Here is an 11,532-nt window from a genome sequence, read left to right on the forward strand (position 1 = left end):
TCCCTTACTTCCAGAAAAGGGTGCAGCTGGCGTATCAGCCGAAGCTGATAACAGGCGCTCCTGACTGTCGCATTTACCTGGTTCGACATCAGGAGCGACGAGTCAAGGAGCACCCCCTGACTGCAAACGCAGTCCTTGACGGAGAGTGTGACCCCGTCCAGGACCGGAGGTTGCAACCCAATTCTTGGTTTCGGGGCCGCTACCGTGAGCACCTCCGTTTTTTCTGGATTCAGCATCAATCTGTTTCTCCTCATCTGGCCCATTACTGCCCGAAGACGTTCATTGAGAGAGGAGACGCCATCAGAATTCGAGGCTGATGAACGAGACATGGAGAAATACATTTGGGTGTTATCAGCGTACTGATAATACCCAGCTCTATAACTCCGAATGATCTCGCCCAGCGGCTTCATATAGATGTTAAATAACATCGGGGACAGAATAGCACCCTGTGGGACACCACAGGTAAGCTCCCTCCTACTGGAGCAACTGTCCCCGAGCAGCACCCTCTGGGATCTGCCCGAGAGAAAGGAACGGAACCACTGCAATGCAGTGCCTCCAATTCCCAACCCCCTCAGGTGATCCAAGAGGATGCCATGATCTATCGTATCAAAAGCATCTGAGAGGTCTAAAAGCACCAACAGGGTCACACTGCCCCTGTCGATGCTCAGAAGCAGATCGTCGGTCAAGGCAACCATGGCAGTCTCAACCCCAAAACCTGTCCTGAAGCCAATTTGAAATGGGTCTAGATAATCGGTTTCATCCAAGACAGCTTGGAGTTGAAGAGCAACCGCCTTCTTGATTACCTTGCTCAAGAATGGTAGCAAAGAGACTAGCCTATAGTTGTTCATATCCAGGGGATCCAGGGAAGGTTCTTCGCTTCCTTTAAGCAAGATGGAATATAACCTTCCCTGAAGGATGCACCGATGATGTTCGCGAGGAACTGTCTCAATGCATCCCCCCGCTGGATGGCCAGCCACGATGGGCAAGGGTCGAGAGAGCAAGCTGTTTTCCTCACTTTACCAAGGAGCTTGTCCATGTCATCAGTACTCACTGATTGAAGCTGATCCAGTACAATCTCATTAAGAAATCTTCCCTAAGCTCAACAGATAAAACTAAATATAACTACACGTGCGATGTGTTGTTTCCCTTGATTAAATTACTAATGCTGTAGAAATTTAAGAACATTCCTTCAAATGAAGTATTCATTGCCCTCACACAGCTGTATATGTCTCAACAGAGCAGAAGGTAATATAGCTGTTTATTCCACTGCCAAAAAAGCTACCAAGCTCGATTCAAAGTACCTATCATGGTTCAACAGTATTTTATTAGCCTGGGTTTCAATTAATACTTCCTCATCCATGCCCTTTAAGATTTCCTGAGGCTTACCCAATCTTAGAACAATTTTAGCATTCAATTCTTCAACATTGAATTCACAGGTCCCTGAAGGGCAAGCATTTCAGACAGCTTCAGATTTGCGTGAGAACCACTATGGTTTATAGGTTGTTTTTTTCCAAAGCTGTTCTCAAAGGAACGGAATTACTTTAAAACAAAAGCTCAATTTAAAACTAAAGTTCAGAAGAAAGACTGATTACAGAAGCCATTTCTGTGGCTTCACTTACAAAGAAGAGAGTTGAACAGATAGAGGTTGTACAACCAACACAGCTCAGACTTCACAGAGAAATGCTAATACATCACAATCAGGAGGACTTGTTTATTTCAAAGAATCCTATTGAACTGTATACAGCTAATTCTTGCAGGCAAGAACCTGAATGAAAGGATGAACTCATGAAATTTACTATCCTTCCCTTACCTGATGATCTCCAGTTGTGTATCCACGAAGGGTGAGGAAGGCAGGAGTCCTTAGCCAATACTCCTGAAGTATACCAATTTGAAGCGACTAGACTTTATTAAAACCGGCCTAATCTCCCATAACCCAGCTTTAATTGAGAGATATTAAATAATCAACTGCAGTAGTCGTTAAATATTTAAGTGGTTAACTATTTGGATAAGGAAACAACATTGCAAAATTTATCTTCATTAGCCAACGCTACCCTACTAGTAGTTTGTCAGAATGTAAATGTCAATGTGAGCAAGAAGGATTTTGCTTTTTAAATACCTTGAGATATTACGCTTCCCAGATCACTAGAATAAAAGAAGACTTTGGTGAAATGGGGAAAAAAGACAAAAGACGACTTTAAATCTACATCTATGTGCTATTTGCCTCCCTTCGTTTCATGGAATCCTTTATTAACATTAGTAGATCTGACACCAATTAACAATAAAGGAGGACTTATAAAAAGAGACAGGCTGTTAAAGAAAGACAAGGGGTAAATCACCTAGATTTCCAACACATTAATTCAGTAAATGAGCTTCCAATATATTCGATCAGCTAACTCCAGTAGTGAAAATTTAAACTTCCTGACAGGTTCTACTGCATCTTTCCAATTAATGTCAGACCTCCTCAGCCATTGCCCATACACAACTTCAAGCTATTTCAAAGACTGTCAAACACACTCACTCACAACAAGAAAGCAACACTAAGAAAAAAAGAAAGAAAAATTAAGCTCTCCTTTTACAGGTGTGCTGGTGCAGAACATAGTTTTCCAATATACTCATAGATTTAAATAAATGTGGCTGTTTCAAAACTGAAATTCTTCCAGGGAAAACCTTAACATTAAAAGGCAAAAAGTAGATGATTATAATAGCCTTCAACAATTAAGTGCCATGAGGCCCATTTTAGACATGTAATGATGCTGTAAAGGAGGACATTTCAAACAAGCAAAAATTGTCAAGGTTTGAAGATCTTGTCCTTTATTACAGAAAGTATAGCTAGGCAAAGTGCTGGCATTTTTGTATTTTTCAAACCTCTCAAAACAACTATTGCATTGATATCACTGCTGACTGTCTCCTCACCAACACACATACACAAACACTTCTAAGCAAATGGCATAGTGTCCTTGATGCTACTCAATGCATACGAAACTAAGAGAAAACTGTCAATAAACATTACCAATAGGTTGGTCAAAATATATTTCATTACATATATTTTACATTACATAGTGCTCAGCCAGAAAATGCCCAAATTAGTCAATAAAAGAACAGAAACAATATTCAGTGTTCAACCTTAAACATGGGTGACAAAATTGCCCCTTGTACTCCCTAAAAAAGATTGTAACACTCTGGGTTGGATCTAGACTAGTACACAGTGGACTTTATGAAAAGAGAATCAGAGGAAAGGGAAATTTCTGTTGTGTCTTCAGATCAAAATCCATTTGGGCAAGGCCTACAGGTTTCTCAAACTCCTCAGCTGTTAAGAGCCCAAGACTGTAGCAGTTCTTAAAAGTGGAAGGGCAAGAGGGTTCATCTTACAGGCCACCATCAAATCCTACCCAAAGGCAGAAAATAATCTTGACAGAAAAGAATAGCATTATATAGACCCAGTCATCTTGTACAGCCCAGCTCTATATAGAGGCATACAGATAGGTTTACTGCTGCTCTGAATATTAACAGGAAATACATACCGTAGTGCCAATAAGCAATCTGCTATTGCCTGGTTACATCCAACCTTTTCTTGTGCCCAGAATTATGTCTCAACTGACTTGCAAGGAGCCAGATTAGACATTTAACATAGCAGAGACAGAAAAGTATTTGGCTATTTTCATGGCAACTACATTTAGCCAAAATCTACATACAGATTATTATTTTAGAACCAATTACCATGTTCAAATTCAACTGATTAGAAATGTCTAGCCATTTAATGCACCTCACTGTCGCAAGTTGCCCAAGGGTAGTTTCACAGAAGAGGGCCAAGCGCATCCACTTTCCTCAGTTATGTATTAACAAGATATGCAAGTATTCTATTGCATTAACAGCCAAGATGCTGTCTTGGCATCAAAACTGGATTAACTAGTAGGTGAAATTCTAACCAATATATCCCCCCAGCAGTATTTTAAATTATGCAATATAAAGCATTTTACCTATCATCTGCAGTTTCTTTTACTGCTGATTTCGTATATGTTGAGGGTGAGGTTTATGCAAACAGTACTGAATGCCAACATTTTACACAACAAGGACACAGTTATCAAGCAGATGGATGAAACTGTGCAAAACATTGTGTACAACTAAATAAATGACAAGATAAAAATCTCCTTATTTCAGTATCTAGTTGATTCTTATCAACCACTATACAGGATTTAATTTTAAATTACTGTTTATTTATGGACCATCAACAGATGAGAAAACTGGTACAGTATTAGCCACAATCATCATAACTTAGTAAGGCATTGCCTAGAAGAAAGCTTAATCAGTACAGTAACCAGCAACCTAGTACAGAGTATTGTGTTTTAAGGTATTATAGGCCCAGCTCACACAGTATGTGTAGGACAGCTCATATACTAAACCTACCGAGCTTCACGCTTCATTCCTCACACCAACTCTGCTACCCTGATTTACTTGCCTTTCTTTTATTCCCCATGGAAGGTAACAAAGAAGTCACTGCTAGAACAGGGCTCTTCAAGGTGACTATGGCAGCTGACTGAGCCAATCACTGCTCATGCCAGGGACATGCAAGTCTAGATGTATAGCTGAACTGAACAACCAGTTTCACTTACTCAAAAATACCGATTTTAAAAAAATAAAATCACACAAAAATAACCATTAGTGATTTATAGTAATATGCAGAGTTGAAGCATGTATAAGAACATCTCAACCAGGGCAAAGAACATGTGGCCCTCCAGGTACTGGACAGAAACTCCCAGCAATTCTAGCCAGTGGTGCAGTCCAACAGCATTTAGTGAAACACATGATTCCTATGCCAGGAGTAAACGATGGCCCAAAACACACTGCAGAAATAATCCAATTTCAGATTGCGTTAACTGCCCTGCTGAGGAATTCTGGGAACTGTAATTTTGTGAGACATTTAGGTCTGGTGCCACAATAAACTACAATTCCGAGGATTCCCTAGCACTGAGCCAGGGCAGTTAAAGTGGTCTCTAACTGGTTTATTTCTGCAGTGTGTTTTGAACCTGAATTATGTTAACTAGCGTGACAGCACAAAGAATGAAAAAATATGAAGAATGAAAAAATTTCCAACTGGAAATTTAATTCTTCCTATGCCCCAAGAAGAAGGGGAAAGAAAAATGCCAGCCCTTTAACAACACAAGTTGTTTTTGAGGGATAGTAGTAGGGGCTGGCATGTGGAGAACAAGAGGGAGTCTCACAAAGGATGGCAAGGCCTAATGAGTGGAAGGGTGACAGTGAAATGCTGCAGCCTTGGCTGTAGCTCCATGCTGACAGTTTTTCAGAAATATATATGGCTCCATGCCTCAACGGTAGTGCAAAAATACTGCAGCTGCACAAAGCAGGGCTACAGCTAAGGCCGATATGGGACAGCCTGCAATTCTGCAGTCACAAGAAACTCTCAGCAGAAAACATTTCCCCATTTCCAAAGGAATAGCCCAGTGACTATTGCTGCATGTTACTAGAGAAATGAATATCCTTACAAACAATGCCACTTTGATTGTTATTACTGTAAAGCTCCAAAATTTTGGACCCCAGGTTTGTATCCTAAACCTTAAATCATCAGCCATCGAGCTCTTCCCCTGAAACTGAATGCAAGTCACAAAAACAGTGATCTGTTTTTTGTTTCAAATTATGTAAATATAAGCAAGTCCTTCTCCAGTGAAAAGGGCAATTTAATTTATTGAACTTCTAACAAGAAACATCTCAGTTCTAATCTATACAGAATATGAGCTGATTGCTTGTTGTTCTTCTCCAAGGTGAATAAAAACTGAGATTGAAAGGCCAATTCCCAGTTATTACTTTCAGGCAGGCATACAATGTGAAACAACACTTTTTTAATAAATGCATTCTTCAGTACTGTAATAGTAACAGTAAGTAATATTGTTCCACAAAGATGGTTGAGTGTCCTGTATCCTAGAATCTAAGCACCAAAGTTGAGACAGAATTTTACAGCATGAGTACATTTTATTTGTACTGTGACAAATGGCTTCAAATCTTGGTCTTCAATCAACACTGATTTGGGGATAATAAGCTTGACCACAGTTTTGCTCTGCTTCGCAAAGATCACAGAGGTCTCCATAAAACCAAGTGAGAAACCTGCTGTAATCGCAATCAAGACACGGTAAACATCATCATAACCTTTCTCAGTGAACTCACACTGCCAACTAATTTTACCTATGGTTTCATTCAAGTCTGAGATAAGGACTACACATCACAGTTTTCCAAGAGAGACTCTACAGATATTTTATTTTCTGAAAGGCACATACAGCAATATACAGTATAGTGTTCTGAAAACTTCATCTGAAACAAGTGAAGAACTGTAGCTTAGAGGTAAACATGTATTTTGCATGTAAATCCAGTGATAAACAATCCAGTGATAAAAGTCTAGTTCTGCAGTATTAGAACTGTTTCTAACTACATATCCTCTGGCAGTTTTTACCCTACCTAAAACCTTCACAAAGCTTAATGAGCCTAGCATTCAGTAAAGGAAAATATTTGTGATTCGGAAAACTTCAGCATCTGTTATGCTCTTCTCTCACCACACCCCACATAAAGTCACATTTTTGTATGGCTGTGAAATGCAAAGTTTCCATACATTTATAGCCTGGAGAGTTTCCAAAGGGATCGTGTAAGGAAGAAATGAAAGTATACTTCCAATTGTGTAGCACTGGATGCACATTTATTTAAACGTTCCAGACGGAGCAGTACACATCAGCTCTATTTACACATATTTTCCTCTGCTCACAATGACCTTTGTCAACACTACCCAATATCCCTCCCCTTTTCAAGGCAGCACAAGTATCCCCCTCCCCAACCCTGCCCTTTCAGGACTTCTCAATGAGGCCTCTAAGTGCTGAAAGCAAGCAAAGCTAAGCCCATGCTGAGTGTCTGTCTCCTACAGAAGATTGCATCTTTTATTTATCATCCCTTGGCTTTATTTTCACAGTGAATTCCTAGCTTAAATGTAATCAGCCAAGAAACCCTCCCTATGTGCACTCCTGTCATTCCTCATCCCTTGCAAGTGGAGTCAAGCAGAGGCAAAAAGTTGAAGAAGACGGCTATGAAAAGCCCTTGGCAATGCCAGCCAAACTGGAAGAGGTTTTGTTCTGGTGGTGCCATCACGTAGCAGAGAGATGCCTCAAACCGCTGCTGGAGGGGCAGACCAAAAGTCTTGTGGAATGTTAATCAGAACTTAGAGGAGTGCCCAAAGCTAAATTATTTGCAGGCCGAAAGGGAAAGGCACCGTGAGGAGAATGAAGTCTGTCTTGCAATTCAATAATTCCATTTTAATTCAAGCTGGCTTTGACTTAAAGAGAAGGAGGAAGGCAGTGCCGACCTCCCACACCTAGAGAAGGCAAAGGCACAACCGCATTAGCATTTAGATGCTAGGTGTATCCACATCTTTCAATGCCAAGAAAACTTAGCACTGGGGGGGAGGTATACTTGCGAAGGGAGAGCCACAATGTTCTGTGCTGTGGCTGACATTAAAAAATGTCAGCTCATCTATGTCTGAATGCTAGGAGCTACTGAGCAAGGATGGGGAGTCGTAGCACCCCAAAGGTACCCATGGAGGTCATCTAAATTTCAGGCAGAGGATAAACAGAGCTGCGCAGTTTAAATACCTCCAGATCATCTTCCCCTCGTCAGAGCCCTGCTATTTTGCTCGCAGTGAAAAACACTGAAAGAAGTTCTTTTGTTTGGTTCCCCCCTCCTTTCAGAAAGTGGGTGTGTGCATGCACACACAGCACCCTGAAAAACACACACGCATTCACACACAAACATGAAAATGAAAAGGTGCCAGGTTTTTCCTCCAAAGGGAATTTCCAGCAGGCCATTGAGAGATGTCCTGCCAAAACAGAGCCTCCTTGAAAACGCAACAACAACAACAACAACTGTTCCAGCTCTACAGAGAACCTCACCCAGAGCAGGAAGTTTTCAAAGGGAAATGGCCACTCATCGGCCAGAAGACCTGGTGCCAAAGCCAGACACATAAAAAGGGAAAACCAAACCACCATGAACAAGGCAGAAAGGTTGAGGGGTGCTTCTTTGATTTAGAAAGGGAGGAATTCAATGGCACAGGACAGAGAGAAAGAGGGGCAGCAAAAACTGGAGACGAAGCAGGATTTCAGGGAGAAATCAGCCCTTTGCCCCCTCTGCTGAGATGGAGAAAGCCAAAGAGCGAGGAAGCTGCTCCGTCCTGAAGGCATCTGGCAGCATTAGAGGCTGGCTGGCTCTGCCTTCCCCCAGAACAGACCCCTCAGCACTCAGCCTTCCCTGCAGGCAGGCCTCCTTTCAGCCCCAGCTCCATCAGCAATCTGACAGCTTTATGACCCACTGACCTACCCGGATCCCACCCATAACACAAGCCAGAGTGACAGGCAGGGCGATGCCGCCTGGACCCAGGAGCACCCAGAAAGCCTGCCCTCAACCCATCCTCGGCGGCCCCTGCTGCTCAGGCGCTGCTGCCCTAGAAATGTCTTTGTTTGGAGACTCCCATTCTCTCCTGGCGAGATCCAAGAGAGATCCCTGGCTCTCTGTTCTCCCCCGCCCCCTTTCGGCTGCTGCTGCTGCTTCCCTTCCGTCCCCCCTCCTCTGATGGGGGAGAAGGGCAGTGGAAGAGACAGGGGCAGCCCTAGGTGGGACTGGGGGCATCTGGATAAGGAAGACAGCGGCGCAAGGGGAGGAGGAGGAGGAGGAGAATGTTCTGGGGTTTCCAAGGGGAGGGGTATCTTTTTAAAAACACAAGGAGGGGGTCACGCTGAATGAGGCCAAGGGGGATGCTGTGGGGCAAGAGATTTATGGCATGGGGCAGAAGAAGCAGAGGAGGGGAAGAGAAGAGGCTCCGCTAGGCAGGATTAGGGCACTTTTAGAAGAAAAAGGGAGGGAGGGGGCGACGGGGGAAAGGGTCATAATGTTCTGGGATGAACCCAGGTTGTTGTCCTTAACAGAATCACGCATCAAAAGAGCACGAAGGAGTGCTGAGCGGAGGAAACAAAGCCATGAGGATAATGAGAGGCATGAGATTTATGGCAGGGGCAGAAGGGAGAAAGGCAGGCTATACATGCCCAAGACAAACAATGTAAAGGGAAGTGGAAAGGCTAGAAGCAGGGAGTTCCGGGTGTTGTGTGTGTCTCCAAGGAAAGGGCTCTCTCTTTGAAGGGTCTAGATTTCTGCAGCTGAGGATAGAGAGAAAGGCAAGGAAGGGTGAGAGACTGAGGAGAAAGAGAGGAAGGGGAAAAGAAAAGGGGGAAGGAAGGGCAACTAAAGCAAGGAGGAAAGGGAGAAGGAGGTAAAAAGAAAATGGGGAAAGGAGGTAAAAGGAAGAGGGGAAAGGGGAAAGGAGGGAAAGAGAAAAGAAATGGGGAAAGGGAAGAGAGAAAGGGGGGAGAGGAAAAAGGAAGGAAAGGGGAGAAAAGAGGCGAAGGGGTCCGCCTGGGCCCCAGGGGCCGAGTCCGTCTGTCTGTCTGGAGGGGAAGAGACGGAGGATCCCCCAAACCCTGGGGCTGGAGGGGAAGCAAGGCAGGGAGGAAGCCTAGCCCCATTCCCCTCCTTCCTTCCTTCCTTCCTTCCTTCCTTCCTCGTGTGGAGTGACTCACCGACTTGGAGGACGTTGTCGACGCAGCCCCCCTCGAGCAGCGCGATGCCCCTGCGGAAGGGCAAGCGGTTCTCGTCGGCCGAGGCCTCCGCCGCCCCTCCTCCCGCCGCCCCTCCGCCGCCTCCTGCTCCTCCGCCGCCGGGCAGGGCATTGGGGGCGCCTCCGCCGCTGTTGCTGGAGCCGGTGGCGGGCGAGGCGGTGCCGGGGGAGCCGAGGGCGGTAGATCCTGCTCCGGGGGCGGCGGGGGCGGCGGCGGCTGCGTTGCTGTTGCCGTTGCCGTTGCCGTTGGCGGCGGAGGCAGCGTCCTCGGCTCCCGAGGCTCCGGCGGCGGCGGCCCCGGCGTTGAAGGAGGAGTACATGCAGATCTCGCGCTCGCTCCGCGGGAAGGACCAGTAGACGATGCGGCGCTGGACGGGCTCCGGGATGCGCTCGAAGCGCTCCTCCACCCGCTGGAAGGGCCACTTCTCCGCCACCCGCCGCGCCGCGATGTCCAGCAGCGACTCGGGGCTCTGCGTCTTGCCTAAAGGGAGGACCCCCAGCGCGGCGGCGTAGGCGGCGGCCAAGGCGGGAGGGAAGGCCACCGAGGACGGACCCGCCACCACTACATTGCCTTCAGCCACGACGCCGCCTCCGCTCCCCGGCCGCTGTCCCGGCCTGCACCCGGCGCCGTAGCCCGGTCTGCAGCAGAGGCGCTTGGCGGGGGGAAGAGGGAGCTGTCCTCTCTCCGCCATGGTCGCGCCGCGTCTGAACCGAGAGCGGAAGTGCTTCTGGTATATAAACGGCCCCCGGGACGGGAAGGCCACGCCTCTTTCAGAGACATATAAGGGCAAAAGGGGGCGTGGATTATTTTACTGCCCTTTCCTCAGTGAGCGAGGGGCGGGGATATGCAAAAATGAGAGGCACCGGGATGGGGAGGACACGCCCCCTTTCAGAGACTATCCTCCTCCTGCCCTTTCTTCAGTGGGCGAGGGACGGGGATATGGAAAAGCGAGATGCACCGGGATGGGGAGAACACGCCCCTTTTAGAGTCATATACGGGCAAAAGGGGGCGGGATTATCCGCCTGCCCTTTCCTCAGTGGGCGAGGGGCGGAGATATGCAAGCGCTAGAGGCACCGGGATGGGGAGGACACGCCCCTTTCAGAGGCATATAAGGGCAAAAGTGGGCGTGGATTATTTTCCTGCCGTTTCCTCAGTGAGCGAGGGGCGGGGATATGCCAAAACAGAAACATAAATAGAACGTCCTTGTGAGTCTGCGGCGTCTGCAGCAGTGACGAAACACCGGGGGTGTGGTTCGAAATTTTCGAGGGAGAGGGCGGGCCCTAATTGCTATCGAAAAGGGCACACACCTCCGTTCGGTCTCTCTCTGGGCTCTCCTTTGACACACCCTCTTCCCCCCCACCGGCGCGCGCAGGTCTACAATATAACAGTAGACGGAGCCTTGATTGCTCCGCCTCCCCCAGCTTCACGCGCTGCTGTCCTTGGGAGGGAGGGGGCGTGGCCGGTCGGCTCCCTCTGTGGCTCCTTTTAGGGAATGGAACGTGGAGCTGGAGGCGGAGGGGCGGGGCTTCCTGGCGGTCACCCTTTGCAGTCAAGCGCGGCAGGAAAGTCATTGAGAGCGAGAGAGGGAGGGGGCGGGGCTTTAGAAGAAGAAAGGAAAAAGAGGGAGGTTTGGTGGTTGGAACGTTGAGGCGGGGCGACCGTTGGGTCCGTTAACGGTAGACTGAGAAAGGGGCGGGGCAACGCTGAGGGGCAGCCCGTTTTGGCACCACTTTAAATGTGTCTTGGCTCAAGACTATGGAATTCTGGGAGTTGGAGTTGGTTGTGGGCCCACATGGGCCCAAAACAAACTCCAACACCCAGAATTCCATAGCCTTGAGCCAAGACACATTTAAAGCGCTGCCAAAATGGGTTATTC

General features: G+C 46.8%; 1 protein-coding gene across 1 annotated transcript in view; it reads right to left on the minus strand.

Moving 5' to 3' along the window:
* Positions 1-10,348, minus strand: part of ZSWIM6 (zinc finger SWIM-type containing 6) — a 136,240-nt gene extending 125,892 nt beyond the window's left edge. The window contains exon 1 of the mRNA XM_042455092.1: positions 9,618-10,348. Coding sequence (XP_042311026.1) covers positions 9,618-10,347 — 730 coding nt within the window. The 5' untranslated portion in view covers position 10,348. The remainder of the gene's footprint in view (positions 1-9,617) is intronic.
* Positions 10,349-11,532: the final 1,184 nt, after the last annotated feature.

The sequence above is a fragment of the Sceloporus undulatus genome, chromosome 2 (genome assembly GCF_019175285.1).
Source record: "Sceloporus undulatus isolate JIND9_A2432 ecotype Alabama chromosome 2, SceUnd_v1.1, whole genome shotgun sequence".
Taxonomy (NCBI): domain Eukaryota; kingdom Metazoa; phylum Chordata; class Lepidosauria; order Squamata; family Phrynosomatidae; genus Sceloporus; species Sceloporus undulatus.